Source organism: Anas acuta, chromosome 1, assembly GCF_963932015.1.
Source record: "Anas acuta chromosome 1, bAnaAcu1.1, whole genome shotgun sequence".
Lineage (NCBI taxonomy): Eukaryota > Metazoa > Chordata > Aves > Anseriformes > Anatidae > Anas > Anas acuta.
The window spans coordinates 67777826-67794790 of NC_088979.1; the positions used below are offsets into that span (position 1 = coordinate 67777826).

The window sequence follows — 16965 nt, forward strand, 5'->3', positions numbered from 1 at the left end:
CAACTGGTATTGAAAACCAGTATCAGGAAGGGCAGATACAGAGTATCTATAACCTAGATGAGCTACACAGAGGGTAACCCCTTAGAATATAAATCTCAGTTATATAAACAGAGGTTAGCTAAGAAGTCTCCACAAATGAAAGCAAGTGAGGTCAGGTTACTAGATAGAGATGTACATTAAATTACAAGAGTCTCAGGAAAAACTTAGTTATATACTATATTAAATAGTCCATCCATTTGATATCCTATGTCATATCACTTGCCATGAGCCATTTTAGCCCCAAAGGAGACCAAAAAACTTTTTTTTTTTAAACCGAAGTTCACTGTATCTTTTAAACCAACAATACTTCTGCTGCAAGACCATGTTGCAGTTCCCTCCAACTTGATACTCTTATCATATGCTTCCCACATCAACGTAGTTTTGCATCTTGCCTTTCACGTAAATCTTTACATTTAGCATCTTACAAACGTATAAGGAGAATTTTGCTCCTGAATAGGACAGAGCACAAGCCATGTTATAAATACGGCAGATTATTATTATTTTAAAAACAACAACACTTGTGATTTACAGACATCAAGTACCAGTTATATATTAGATACAGAGATGTTCTCCTTTTGAATTTGTTCTTACAAGTACACTAATACTTTTTTTCTTCCCAGTCGTGAGTTCATTGGCTTTGCAGGATATACCACCACCAATTTACTCTTGTGGAAGTTTTACAAACGTTGATGAGTTCTGAGAAGGCAGGTATTGCCTGTGTATTTTTTGGGGGGACAGCAACCCTTTTGACATGGTATAAAGATTTTTGTGTCATGGAAACACATTTACTTTAAAGAAAATGCTCATATTTACATACACGTAGCAGTCAAAAAAATGGAAATTATTTTTGGCTGGGAACCAGGCTGTAATGAGCAGCATAAAAGAAATGGCAGTATTAAAAAAGGGGAAGGAAACACCGAGTTGAGCAACACTGGTTGGAACACCGTGCTGAACATCTGCGAGGAAGTCAGATAAGGGATTACCAAAAGGCCCGTATTGTGAGTCAAAGCCTAGTAATGTTCCTTGAAGCAGATTTTATGAGGACAACGTTGCTAAGCTGCTCAACTGAAAGTCACAGATTTAGCTGCTCCTTTGAATATCCATTTCTCTCAACTGACACCTAACAAGAAAATAAATGAAACTCGGTAGAAAACACCACCACAACAGTAGAGGCAGTGCATTTTAGTAAAACTGCAGTGCTTCCATAGCAAGGAAGTATGAAAGAGTTTGAAAGAGTTTAAAAGAGTTTAAAAGATTATTATTTTTTTAAACAAACAGCTGTCTCGGCCACACCAACACAGATGCTGCTGGATAAACCCAATCTGCATGGATGTGGACTCCCAAAGTTTTAGAAGCTGATGTTTTCTGTCATGATGGTTTGACCATGGAGGTAAAGTCAGTGTATTTTCCAGCAACTTCCTAGAAAGCATCTGTGTAACTGAAGCATAACCATCAAAAACTGAGTATATACAAAATCAAAGGCTAAGAAGTTGAGACATGATGTTATTTTACAAATAAGTGTATTTTGTTGGCTTAAATATGTTCGCATGCCACAACATAGCAGACCGTATGATCTACTTTGCTTACAGAACAGCACTGGGTTTCCCTGAAAGATAGGAAGCTCCAGCATGTAACACACAAATTCAGAAACAGCAGCAGGAATAGTTTTCATGCTAGAAGGTAAAAGTGACTGCAACTGCTCCAAGGTTCAAAGTACCAGAGACACATCATGATATGTCAGGCAGCACATTTTGTGCACGTGCAGAACTATGTGTGAGTATTACTTAAAAAGTGACTAAGGAACAGCCTCTCAAGCTGCATTTCATGGTTCACACATATGCTTGCCAGTGGAGCTTACATCTGGCTGTAGTGATGTACACAGTCTGCACGCAACCAAGGCACGCTAAGGGCTGAGATTTTCAGCTGCACACACACACAAAAACAGCTCAGTCTCAAAGAACATGTTAAAGCTCCTGGAGTGCTTGGTTTTAGCATCCCGTGAGAATCTGCACACTGGCTTGAGTTGTCACATAGGAGCTTTCACTCACCAATGCGTTTATCAGAGTCATTTGCACCTAGAAGAGGCTGGCTGCCTGCCAGCTGCCTGAATTCAACACCAAATTTGTCAAAGAGAATTCCTAGCTTTCAAGCAAGTACCAGCCAGATCCTGCTGGAGGAACCCACCGCATTTTCCACTTGGGGAACTCACATGTCATAACTCAAACCATTTCCATTACTGCTACCTGAGGATAAATCCACATAATCTGTGCAAAATAAGACAGTCAACTCGGAGGAAGGGGATGAAAGAAAGAACTGCTGGGGGATGAAAAAGCAGCAGAAGGGATTTAAGGATAAACCTTTCATTACCACCACATCCACCTAATGTGGCTTGGTTGTAGTCCAGCTAACCTCTTGAAAGAAACCCATTAGATGTAAGAACACATCAGCTGCTTTCTAGGACTGCAAACTGAGCTGCCAACTCCCAAGTGTAAGAGCTCTGTAATAAAAGTGAGGACTAACACTTGACCATTTCTCCTCTGAGGGCTTTTCGGAATAACGTACATATAGCTAAGTACAGTCTTTCTTTGTATTACATACTTACTGTTTCATTAAGTCCATTTCAATAAAAAAATCAGAAAAATATGTTTCATACATGCAAAGAAATTGAACAATGAACTTATAAATGAAGTTTTTTTTTCCTATCTATATTAATTACAGGGAGAACTACAACTTGCTTATTAAAAAGCAGCTTTAAACAAGTACTTAAAGGGCATTACTTCAAATTCTAGGAAAAATAACCCTACCATGATTAAAAACATTCCAAGTTCGTGTTTGTTGTAATGAAGTCCAAAAATCAAGACATACACAATGAACTCCTGAAGTTTAAATATTAAATGTGGAGGTAAATCCAGCTCGACTAATTAGCAAAGACCTGCACTCAGTCCATTTGCTAATATGAATTATGAAAGCTGATTGATGCATTCACTTTAAAAATATCCACTGCTGATAAAGAAAACATGAGTAAGATCATCTCAACCTCGCTTTAATCAATATTTCTGAGAATGCCTTCATCGTGAAATTGTCCAAGGAATTCCACATACAGCCAAACAAAGCCTGCAGTAAATATTCTCTAAAAACACCAGTCTGCTGACATGAGCATAAAATTACTTACAATTTAAACAGGTCTATAGGAATTCATACAAACAGTTTCACTAAATAAAAACCCCATAAGCAAAGAGTGTATGGGTAAAATACCAGAAATAGTACTTCTTACCTGTAATTTAAGCATGCTTAGAAACTGTTTTGTCACTGAACAGGTTTAAGACTTTGCTTTTATGATTGAAGACTTATCTTGGCAAATTTTTTAACAGTTACTGAGACCCTTCCAAAGTTCAACATCATACCTGAAACTGCAGCCATTGCTAACAGCATCCAGCCTGCCTTTGACCTACAGTTCCATCTTCGCTGCAGTCAGAGGCAGAGGAAGTCACTCCCGATTGGGACGCAATACTGAGGATTGTCCTAACCCATTTCATGCCAATTAGGAAGCGGAAACAGATTGGCGTTCTGAATTTATTATAGGAAGTGCTTATAACAGCAGCATGCAATTCTGAAACTGAGCAATCAGGCAGCTGCTGAATTAAGTGCAAAGACAACAGTGTGGATGTATTTCCCTGGCTACACTTGTCCAGCTACCAGCAGATTTACATCATTCTTTTATGTCACGTCATCCATCTTCCTTTAAGAGGACCTCATCATCTCTCTGAAGAGACCATAAATTCTCTGGATTTCTATTACATCCTTTGATATTAAAATAGGAAACAAATGCAGAAGAGACATAAGCACATGGTAAACAGAGACACTGTATTTTTTCATTCCCTCCTTTCTCAATGCTTCCTCAGAAATACTTGAAGTCTCTTCCTTGAGCACTGATACCTTATTGTCAGCTAAAACACGTCAATAGATATGACTTCTGTATCAAGTGGTTGTTTTTATCAACACATTTTTTCCTCAATCCACATCATTTCACAACAGGTACCTTGATGCATGTGTTTGAAATGTCATGTACAGCTCCCTTCCCAGGGAGGGTGAGTCTTCCTTCATCTTGAAGATAATCCATTTTCCACTTTTGGGAAGTGGCTGGGCTCCACCTGCTTTCACTAACACCTCAGCTCGGACGGTTTGAATTTAGAACCTTTGTATTTTCTCTCCATTTTTTTTGTCTCAGAATAAACAGTCTAAAATTCTTACCCTCCTTTGGTTTTTGACAGTCAGATCACCATAATTTAACACGCTCTGACAGCTGAAATTAACATCCGTAAGAGGATCCATGGCAACTGCCCAGGCATGTATTTGTAGACTGCTGGGCTGTGCTAGGGCTGCTGCACATGCATTGCAATTTAAATTCGTATGCTTGACTTTCAAGTGATTTAAATTACCTAAGTTTCCAGCAGACCAAGAGGCTGCACTGATGTCTGGTGTAGCTCAGTTGAGATGTAGCAACTGCACCAATCCTCTCCAGAAGAGAGGCTGCTCCCTCTAATATTTACGTATCTCAAAGCTGAAGAGCATCAGTGAAAAACCTCTTTACTTCAAGGTGACAAAACCTAACAGGGCACAACTGTAAGCTCAGGGAGTGAAACTCAGAGAGTGACACTACGAAGAGCATTTTTAAATCAGAAAACTGGTACACAGGAAGGCTTAATCTTACAACAGTATTTTTTCCACTTGCCTGATACAATAACTGGGCTTACAGACAAGCCACTTCTGCACTGAAAATCCCCAACACACCTGTTGGTACTCGAGACAAAAGTTTTCCATGCTAAGTGATGATATTAGCAATTAGCATGAAGTAGCGGACTCAGAGATTCAGATGTACAATGAAAATCAAGGTGGGAGCTCATACAGGGCTCTCACAACTGACCTTCGGCAGCAGTTAAATAGAAGCAGCTATTGGGTTGAGAAGCAAGAAATCATACTGTCCCCAAACTCTCTCCAAATACACACCCTTGTCTGGCTCCTCAGCGACATGCTTTAAAATCTAAGTTTTAAATTTTGCAAGGACTGTTGTGCTTTTAACAGAACACAGAAATATGAGTTTCTGAAAAAAAAAATAACAGCTTTATGCAAAAAAATAAATGGAAGAAAATTCCTGAAATTAAGGGTCCTAGTTATGAAAAAAAAGTTTGTGTGAAATATTCTTCAGTTTGTATTCTGCACAACTCCCATCTTCAAAAAAAGGCATGAACAAGGATTTTTAAGTTTTACCTTAAGAAGCCAGCATATTCAGAAACAGGCTGCTCTCACAGTTCTCAAGTACTAACAGGTCTTACTTCCCCTTTCTCAGTCATTATTTGCACCAAATACCAACAAGGCTTAGGGAAGCGAAGTTCTACTTATCAAGTAGTCACTCCACACACTTTACACCTAGAAGATCACAAGTCACAAGAATAGTACACAACTGGAAGGCTTTAATTCAAAATTCAACCTGAAAAAAAAAGTATTACCAAAAGATGATCAAGCGCAGAGGACACAGAAAATAAAGCATTGAAACAGAATTTGGTCACCCTCTGCATTAAGATGTGTAACAGCCAGGAACCTGTTAACGAGGGTCAAGAACTCTTTGATGCAAGCACTCTGAGCAAAACTAGTTCTGCTGACCATGCAAGTCTCCAGCAACATGCTCAGAACTCAAACTTAATATAGTAAAGCCATGTGAGATTCTTGCAGAGGAAATCTAGTACATGAAACACCAGATCCACCCACGGTCTTTTCCAGTTAGTGGAAGCCTGTGCAGTTTGTGCTAGTCAAACCCAACCAACCAGAGCTCCATGTTGCTGCCGCAGGACTTACCCGGACAAGTGCATCATCTATGATGTGATCACGTCTCACTTTGAGTCGCAAATACGGGTTGAGCTGCTGTCCTTGAACTAAGCTGTAGAGCACAGTTATGCGTCGCTCACTGTACATCCGGATCCTATTGTCGTAATACAATCCCAGGTTCTTGGTAACAGCATTCAATATGAAGGGACAAGTCATAAAAGAGAATTTGTTTTCTGTTTCTACTTTGAAGAAAGTGTAGTCTTTGTCCATTTCTAGCACATCATTCAGTGGTTCATTAATAAATTCTTCAAAAGGAATAAGTGGTTTTCTGCAATCTATAGTTTTAACACCCAGTTCAGTTTCCAGAGGGTCCACTCGAGGACCTTTTTTATTTCTTCTTTCCTCACCCAACAGCTCTTGAAGAGTTAGTTCACTTGATTCCGGGATGGGTTCTTCATCTTCCTCTTCATTATGATCTGTATCCACATCCCCTCCTACTACATTTGCATAGTAAACCATTTTCAAGCACTTTGAAGCAGCAACAACAGCATCATCGTCATTCACTAGGTTACGACTATTGAACTCGTTGCTTATGACTTTGTAAGTAATAAGCTGCTGAAACGTTTCCATCATTCTCCGAATTTGGTCTGCTCTATACTTAGACCACAATCTGACCAGTTTTGCTTGGGCTGCAAGGGGTAGCTTGCTCATTGCTTTGCAAAACAACGGCAGAGCCATTTCCAGGTATTCAGGGCTATGAAGATTGCCATTCTCCATAACGATTATAAACAAATTCAGATAGTTAGGATCCCGAGAGTACACATTATGGTAAGTCAAGTCACATTCCACATTAGGTGACAAGTACACAAGTGCATTTAAAAAGGCAGTTTCTATTTTTTCATTAGAAAGTAATCTATCATAGACCCGCCTGACTGCTTCAATATCTACAGACACTTCATCAGGGCCTAATTTTTGGAGGTTATTGTCTCCCTGTGTGTTATCACCTATTCTTGATGATGATGACGACGATGCGCCTGAATCTTCTTCCATAGCAGCAGCTGAACATGCAGCTTTTTCCTTTTCATCTTCATCTTTGTCTTCATCCTTTCCTTGAAGGGACTTGAGCTCCTCCTTCGTATGCTGCTTGGCTTTTCGGAAACTCTGTACCAATGCTTCAGCACTAGAAAACACTCTCCCAATCACCCGGATTAAAGGGGAATAATCCTCTTTCTCTCGACATAGTTCAAGAATTTCATATATCTTGTCTTCTGTTAGAAAAGTCACATCTACAAAGAGATGAAATATTTTAATTGTATCAAGATAAAATTAAAAAAAAAGTAAGATATTTATTTGCTCTACTCATGAAATACGTATATCATATCATTAACACACTTTAGAAAAAACAGCGTCAGTGCTTGATAAATTCAAAACATATTTCAATTTCAATAGCATGAAGAATCATAACTTCTTTCACAATTCTTTTGTGTAATATTTCATTTGTGGATGCGAATCAGAGAACATATTGTGACTGTAAAATTGTTTCACTGGCTTTTGATTGACTACATTTGGTCACATTTAACAGTACTATATTGTCTAACCAAGAGCAACTAGGGCAATCGGTAAGAATTTCAAAGTTTAACATCTTAAGACAGTAACAATACTGCACAGCTAACAGGCAAGTCATTAAACCATCTGAACTAAACTATCAACTTTTTTTCAGAGCACGTATTTAATCAACACACTTCCCCACTTCTTAACAACAGATCTTGAAAAGATTCAATTTGTTTTGTTGCATATGATTGAATATGCAATTTCTTGCTTATTTCCATTTCTAATGTTTTCTGCAGTGTGTGTATATAAATATAAATATTGAACATACCTGAAAATCATTCAAAAAACCACACTACATGTTTAGAAATGCATGCTGCCTTCTAAATCACACACACAGACGGGCAGGTGAATTACTTCTCTGTCCACTAGGCCTTGCTGAAGCACACCCATCAACTTGCTATTCAGATGGTCAAGCTGGCTTACACACAGAACAGCAGCACAGGCTCCAAGTACCTGTTCCCTCCTCTCCAAGTGCAATAGCTCGTTTGGGGATACATTTGCTAACATGAATCTTCCTTTCTCTTTATTAAGGGAAGGAGAAAGCATTATATAGTTTTCTCTGCTGTTTCTCAAGCAGCACCCACAGATGTACGTGTATCAGGTGATGACTTAGAGTAGGATTACCACCAAACACATGATCAGACACTGAAAAGCCAATCTAGTTTAAACATTCAGATTCTTCCAAACTGGCACATCAAATGAAAACCGAATTTGTGTAATCTCTGCAGAGCTGAGAACATGCATCACATCACTGTATCCATCAACACCAGCAGTAAAACCACCTCTGAAGAAAGTATTAACTGTATCATCTTAATATATATACTTAGATACAGTGTATGTTTAAATATTTTGAAATGGGATTATCTACCTTAACATTCATTCTAAGCAGTCATTTAGTTAAAAATACAAACTAAATCATGCAGAGAGACAATTTATTGATTTTTGCAGAGACCCAAAATCATTCTTAGAGCACATGTAACACAGGAAAAAATAAGCTTATGTCACGCTACTGAGATTGACTTCCAACAAATATGAAGACAGTGGAAAAAGCTTCAAAACTAAAATCTGTCCTGCTAAATAAATAACAGCATTGAAAATATTACGAAGGGATTCAGTCCTAATATATCTCCTATTTTTATCTGTTGCCATGCGTATGCAAGCAGCAAACCTGCCTAAAATAAACTTAGCTGCTGATACAGATTGTTCTATGCCTTAGGTCCTCAAAACAAGGACTACACTCTTCACTGACTCCACAGCATGGAAGTTACTTATAGCACAGAAATTATCAATAAAGCTGACAGTTTAACAACACATTTTAAATTCCCATGCTTTCAACACAATTTCACCCCCCCCCCCTTTTTTTTTTTTTTTAACAGATTTGTAGTATTTAAGTAAGAAACCATGTGCTATTTCCTGTTAAAATATTTAGTATTAGCATAAGCAGTTTCGTAACAGCTTTAAGTCATATTCTGTGACCATGCTCCAACTGAGCTGCTGTAAGGGCCTGCCCCATTTTACTTTATAGCAGTGATCAGCATCTGACAGGTCTGTATCCAATACTGATCATCTGCAGAGTAAGCCAGACATAACTGAAGCATAACTGAAGGCTCCTTTCTATTGAAGTCAGTTTTAACTGACATTTGACTGTGAGCTTTACACACCGTCTCTCAATCCTTCTACTACAGCTAAGTGATCCAACAAAGTAAACGGTTCCTCTCAAACCTTGCTCTGATGCTACTCCATGACATACTCACACATGAAATCAAGCTTCAGAGGTGATTCCAGTAATTTAGAATAGAAATCTAGAGTGCTCGATTCCTTAAATGTGATTCCTTTCCCCAGGTAAGTAAGAGTCCCAAGTAGTATTAAACAATGCATTAATGCTCTGGCCAAACAGCTACAAAGACAGGTCCGCACTTGTGACTCTACAATACATGAAATCTGAGTCATTGCTTTAGACAACAGAGTGCCTCTGGAGTGCAAAGACTCTTACATATCTGCATCGTGGAGAGAGGATGGCAGAGTGGGGTAGAGGAATAAAATCCTGTATGTAAACATCTTCATCAGAAACAACCAAACTAAGAGACAAGTCAGAGAACAGACCAAATGCCTCTCTGGCCAGTCTAATGCTACACTGGCTTCCATTTTCCCCTCCCTACTGTTTGCTTCTTTGCTTACTCAGATCATAAATAATTTGGGGACACATGCTTACATCAGCTGAAGAACAAACTAATGCTAGTATTGACTGGAGCATCTCAGGTCTCCTATAACAGAGCTACACTTCACTGCTGATTCTGCAAGCCTTTTTAATTCTTTGCTGTAAATGGTTTCACTTTCTTTAGCAAAAATGAATGGATCTAAACTTCTGTGCTTAAACCATTTACTACAACATTAAGTCTGCTCATCGGTTAATAGCTCTAATTTCAGTTAGCTTGGGATTTCTTTTTGCATCACAGATTTTGGTCACAATTAAACTGATTCTTGCAGACTCCTGCTAGCAGAGTTTAAAAAAAAAAACACAACAAATTAAGAAGAAGTCTGAAAAGATGTACAGAATTGGAATTCTCTCCCCCACTCTGGCTTAAATATTCTAACTTTTTTCACTTGGTAGATGCATTATTTTATTTTATTTTGTCTGTTTTTAGGTAACAATCAAGATATCTTATGCAGTGGTCTCTTTCTGTAGTGCTTCCTTAAACGAATTCCTTTGCAAATATGTCTGGTCATCATAACTGGCAAAGTTTTTTTTTTTGGCATTTGGCAAAGACACAGCTTTGCATTAAGGGTTAACTGTAGATCATGAGAAGGGTATATGTTAAAGCCACTGATAGTCCAAAGCAGATCTTCAGTGGACACTCCCAAGGTTTTATTAGTCCTTTTTCCTCTTCCAAAAAAAATCCACTGTTCAAGCCTATTATCCATTGTATCATTTTGTTCATCTTATGTTTCTTAACACAGAAACAGGAATTAGTCAAAATATACATTTTACAGCCCGTTAACTACAGGGCAGTTACAAAACTAGGCAAATTAACTGAACTAAAATAGGCCTACAACAGCACTTAAAAATCTCCATGTCTGTAGAAACGGTAATCTCAGAATGCTTATGAATTTTAACAGAGATGTAGTGAAGATCCAGATTTGGAATTGGTGTTCATCAGTAACCCAGCCACTTTATAGAACCTATAGCAAAATATTTGAAGGTCAAATACTGTATTTTATTTAAGGAATCAAAAAAACACTACCACGCTGACATCTGTAGACTTACACTTGCGCATATTAAATGTGTTCTATTTTAGGAAGAATCTAAAACGACATCTTACCTTTAAAGTCATCTCTTGGGCCTTGCATTTCCTTCTTGTTCATTTTTCTGTCAGTGCAGGAATTGTTGTGGGCACCTTTGGAATTGTTTTCTAGGTAAGCTGAGCTCGTTCCTTTCTTGGAGGGATGAGGATCACAGAGTTTTGCATTAATCTTATAAAGCTCGAGGGCCTTAATGGCTGCTGCATTGTTATCCATACGGAGAAAAGTTGGACAGGAAGCACAAAATTCATTCGTGCAGGCTTCATTTCCACAGCCCTCAGTTAACTGGTGGTAGTAGCGCTCTATTAGATGCTTTGCAGCTGCTCGCTTCCTGTAGCAAACATTCAAACAGTAAGTACAAGGATTAGTAGAGCTTTCACATACGAAGCTCGTTCAAAAAGCATCAGCAAGGCAGAGATTAGTCAGGCACTGAAACACAAGATTTCTGAATCAGAGGGAACATCAGGAGATTTTTTTTTTTTTAAATGTAGAACTCATCTTGACAAACGCAAGTATATTTAATACACAGCTTGATTAATAGGTCCTATGCAAATGAAAGGTAAATCCTCTTTATGCATAGTTTAAAGCTTTACACTCTAGTGTTACAGTGGACACAATCTCAATTGACAACAAAAATAGAGCAGTGCAGATGCAAAGCAAGGCTGCACGTAAAACAGAACCAGATCTACAGGTGATCACGTCTTTGATGCATAGTACTGAGGTACAGTTGCCACTGAGAGGGAAGCTGCACAACAAACAAATGATCCAGGCATTTATTAATACTACAGCAACAGAATGTAAACTTAAAAAAAAAAATCTAGGGCTTTTTTTAAAACAAGATTCCAGATGACTGGGTTATCTGATATTTAGTCTATTTAAATCAGTAGGAAAAGGGTTGCTTGGTTAATTAAACTGCTGACAAAACCATGATTAAAGATGAGCTCAAGGCCGAGTAACCTCAGCCTAATAAGGTATACAGCTCTACAAGAGCTGTTTGCCAAATCCTCCCTTTTCTCCCACAGTAACATACAGCAACTTTGTATTTTGAAGAATTACAACTGTATCTGTATACAATTTGATATGCTTAGAACTATACAGACACACAAAAAAACTAACTGGCCGGTTATTGAAGTCAGACTTCTATAAAAACATGCCAATGGCAACTAAACTACCTGAAAGCTGCTGGCAATTAGGACAGAAAAAGCTGCATGCAGCACCAAGAACAACATATTTCACCACGTTTTTGAAATAAACCTCCAGATTTTTCAATTCATTTAAGAAAGCTAGTTATTAAAGATACCAACTATGAAATAACATTTCAAACAGGTCTAATACACAGGCTTTTTATCCAACTTTAATGATACAGTGCTATAAAGATGGGAAGCAAGATATTCATCAGAAATTGTGATGATTAACTTGAAATTGCTTTTCTTCCACGAGTTGATGCACATTCTCTCCATAAAACAAATAGTTCAGAACTGCAGCACCAGACCCACTGGTACTGCTCAGCATTTGCTGCACTTGGCTGCTCGTATGGGCTGGTCAAGTATCAGTTTCAATGCAGTAGCTTCAGAAAGGAAAGCATCCTGAAAGTGACTATTGAGGTGTGAATTATTCAACAATAGCACCCTTGTACCTTCTCTACAATCACGTGATCCATAAAGGTGTAAGAGAAGAAAGAAAATATTTCTTACAAAGAAAATTACCTTAACGTCTACCAGACTTTCTAAAGTTCCACAGCAGAAAAAACAGAAAGGTTTCCCTGACACCCCAAGACAGAGTTGGAAGACCATAAAAAATGAAGCAGCACCATCAATATCATCAAAACCACTACTGTACAAACGGAATAGCTGTATTTTGATCCAGGAAAAGAGTTACAGCTTTTTCCAGATTTTATATATGTGGTCTTCAGAATACCAGCCTCTTGTGTGCGCACATGTAGGTGTACATACACAGAGAAATGTAATTATTTTTCATCTTCTCGTTAATACTTTAGCTTTTAGAAGTTTTTAAAAATAGTCTTCTATACAGCTTAGACCAGTACACAATTTTAGACATTTATTATTGAATGCTGAGATTTCATGCTTTGATCATTCTTGAGTTTGAATCATTCCATACCTTCAAACTTAAAGGGTAAAATATAATTTGTAAGCACATGTAAATATAACACATGAAAGGCTTTCTTAATTAATATTGAATTCTTACACCTGAGATACAGCCACCTGACTCACCAACATGCTCTTTACTGCTCTTGCAGCCCCTCCTATGCATTACCTTGACACCTTCATGAAAGTTCCTTCCACCTCGAGTTGAAGCTCACTGCTCTAATTTTCCTCTCTCACTGAGCATGTTTTCCACAGCGCATATAGAATGGCAGTCATTTCATACACACATCCTCTTTTCAAGCTTTATCCTTCCTCATCACACTTTCCTTCCGTCTTATTTCTCCATTGCAGTCTACATGTAGATTACAAGTTCTCTGCCATAACTTGTTTTCTGACCTGTGTAATACAGCTCTGAATGCCACAGAGAAGCTTATGAGACATGATACATAAATGTGTGCATACATGTTTTTACCTAAAGCAGCTGGAGTTGTTATTCAGGTTAAATACATTGGGAAAAGCTGACCAATTCCCTAAAAAGAGATAACTTGCATTTTCAAGCCGGACAAGTTGTTAAAGCAGCATATACACCCTTCTATCTCATTAACATCTAGTTTGAATGAAGTTATTTCAGTGTATAAACACTGATTACATTAATAGCAATAATATTATACCCTATGCTTCAATCAGGTCATATCCGAGATGTTAAGAGATAAAGCTAAGCTTAGAGTTGTCTCTGACAGCTAACTCCTAAGGGATTCATTTTTTTTTTGTTTCCACGTACATCATGACAAAAAAGGATTTCACAAATTGACTTAAGGATAATGTCCGAAACAGGGGGCCTTCCAAAGCTCTCTTAAGCGAGACACTACTTCAGTGAGTGCAAGAGGAGTTCACTATTACCTCTCTTTTTCCTTCCCCAAAGCCCAACAGTTCCACAAGCTCATTTCCCATTTTAAAAATTAGTGTTTACTGACTTACTTTTATGTACTTAAAAAAGAAAGAAGAATGCCCTAGGCTTTTTAATTGTTCTTTACTGAAAAGCCAGCTAAGTACTTTGCATTTGTAATTGGAATGCTGCAAAATCTGTGGAGTATCACTAGAGACTTGCACCACGGGGCTTTCTGGATACAGAGGTGAAAGCACACTGACTTCCAGAATCATTTAGGCTGGAAAAGATCACCAAATCCAGCCATTAACCTGACCTACTGAGTCCCGTAACTAAGTAGTGTCCCTTAGTGCCATATCCACACATCTCTTAAATGTCCCAACAGATGGAGACTGCACAACTTCCCTGCCTGTTCTGATACCTAACCACCCTTTCTGTGAAAAAATTCTTCACAATGTCCAGTCTAAACCTGCCCTGGAGCAACCTGAGACCATTTCCTTGTGTACTATCTCCTGTCACCTGAGCAAAGAGACCGACACCCTCCTTGGCGCAACCTCCTTTCAGGTAGTTTTAGAGAGCAAGGAGCTCTCACCTCAGCCTCATTTTCTCCGGACTAAAACCCAGTTCTCTCAGACACCGCTCTTAAGTCTCATTTTCTAGTCCCTTGTTTCAGATGCCTAAAGCATATACAAAACAAGGAAACAAGGAGTTGGAAGTGCTGCTTCAAAAGTTTCTACATAACAGAACCTAATTTGCCTTTTTCAGCTATCAAACTGAATAAAGAGAAACGTTACATTAAAAAAATAAGCAACACTTGCAACAGAGAAAGTCAAAAGTTTAAACATTTAAGGATTTTTAGAAAAATGTGAAGAACATTTTAGAGTCTACCTGCAAAGCAAAGGATTTCCATCCAAGTTTAAAAACTTGTCTGAAGTTAAAGATATCTGCATAAAATAATCTTAGCTTCAAGCTTACCTACATTTAAGAAACAGCTATGAAGGTTTCGTATTTCTCTGGAATTATCAGCATGGATTGTTGTTTCCAAATAGCTGTTGCTTAGAACACAATTTTAAATTTATTAATACACCAAAGCCTCAAATTGCTCTAACATGTCCAATATTGATAAATGGGAATTTACAATGGCCTGTCCTAACAAAACCATTAAGAATCCAGAAGTTCCAAAGTATTCACAAACTCTTGTCTTCCTTGATGGAAAAAAAAAAAAAAGGAAGAAAAATACACTAACACATGAAAACCAGCGAGAAATTTGTTAGACATTTTTCTACCCAGAAGACAAACAATTTTTTTTTTGGTACTAATAGCAAAACATCCTTCAGTCTATGCCTTAATAGACAGAAGTGTAAGCAGACTTACATAGCTGCAACAATTACACTGCACTTTGGAAATAAGATCACCATCAGATCAAAAGCAGTCAAAAAAAACCTCACCTACTTGCAAATTTAAATATTGCTTTTTGAGATTTTGTTTTAAACTTTGCACGCTGTTTTTCTTCTTCTGTTTCGTAAGCATAATAATGGCAATGCTTGGAGGGAAGTTTCTAGTAAGAGCACTGCCCACAAAGCCCCCTTTGAAGGGGCCCTGCACACACTGAAATACCAGATCTTCCACCCAGAGCTGGAGCCGAGCACTGCCCCTTGGTTCCAGTGCTGTTTTAACACCTTTTGTCTGCCTCAGCCACTGCCATCCCAGCTAATGCAGGCCTGCAAACACACATGCATGGAGCTCACGTTTCCAAACCTTGATCTTTCCAGTGTGGCGTGCCTCAGGCTGCGAACCCCAGTGGCTAGGTGCAGACAACGACCCCCTGGGACCATACTGGTCAACCAAGGGTCCTCCCTCCCCACCATGCATTCTGGATCCACTGTGCCTCCATGAGTGTTGCATGCTGGCAGCCTGATACAGCGCTCCCTCAAGAAGGGCGAGGCTGAGAACAGAAGTCATCCTGGCTTCATGGAGCAATGCAGAAAGACAGCTGGAGAGATGGAGTCAAGAATGTGGTCAGCGTGTATCTCTTGATCTTGTCTCACAGACAAATTACCTTGTTGTAGTCCTATTAGGAAAGTGCCCTTCATTACTGCCCTTTCCTCTGCTGATTATTAGCTCTAGGACTCTACAGAGATAACATCATGCCACAGACTAACTGGTTTCATATCCTGGTTCCTATCTTTCCTTCTTAAAGCATTCCAGCATTCAATTAGTCAATACATTTAGAAATGAGTAATATATCAGTTGCACCCTGGCTTTTCAACCCAAGCAATATCAGAAGTGCCTGACGATTACTTATTTATTTTTTTTGCTAAACATTTCAGGCCAGAAGGTAATAATCCTTTCCCCTAAAATAAGTTATTAAACAATTATTGTAATCAATCAACATATGTAAGTAACAACCACAAGCACATCATGACAATTCACTGTGTTTAAAATGCTGTGCTCATGTTTACAGAATTAATGTCCTTTGAAAAAGCAGGGAGGAATACAGCTTTCATAGAAAACCCCATAAACACACTCAGCTATATTCCAGCGGTAATTCAAATTACTTTTTTTTTTTTATAGTTAAGTTTAGGACTAACTAAAAGCTTACAATATTTTACTCTCTTTGAACAAATTTGTTACTGAAGCTAAAAGTACAGACTTGTTATCAGCTGTTAAACTCTTAAGGAGTTTATCAAGTCTATGCACAGAACATTTCTGCAGTTCTCCAAATTCTATTTTAAGTTAAGGAGTCCTAAAAACTAGTACTCTGTACTGGCTGTCAGATTGTGAAGAGGACAGCTTTGTCTTTATTGAAAAGAAGTGAGACAACTTCACACACTAGCAAGAACCCTTCGGTCTGCGTAACGTTCAAGACAAAAACAAACAAGGAATATTTTATGAAATATTAAGCAAAATACATATTTACTAGGTTTTGTGTTGTTCTCCCTAGGTTAAAAAAGTCCTGACACTCAAGCTAAATGGGTTAAACTTCACGTTGAACTGTATTGAAATTTGTCAGTTGTGAAGTTTACACGCTGTGTTCTGCAGCCCTAACGAACAGAAGAGGTTGCATCTCATTGTAGTGCTGCTGATAAAACATATAAAGACAGTAACTTGGTGACACCAGTTCTCATTGTCTCCTTCCGGACCACTGCTGTGTTCCTGTAACAAGCCTGCCTGATCCACGAGACAAACTATTTTAGACAA

The 16965-nt window shown here is 38.3% G+C and overlaps 1 protein-coding gene across 9 annotated transcripts in view; it reads right to left on the minus strand.

Moving 5' to 3' along the window:
* Positions 1-16965, minus strand: part of UBE3A (ubiquitin protein ligase E3A) — a 47829-nt gene that overhangs the window by 9636 nt on the left and 21228 nt on the right. For all 9 annotated transcript variants that reach the window (XM_068681202.1, XM_068681237.1, XM_068681236.1 and 6 more), the window contains 2 exons: positions 10794-11104; positions 5893-7148 (listed from right to left, as the gene is read on the minus strand). In XM_068681202.1, coding sequence (XP_068537303.1) covers positions 5893-7148; positions 10794-11104 — 1567 coding nt within the window. The remainder of the gene's footprint in view (positions 1-5892; positions 7149-10793; positions 11105-16965) is intronic.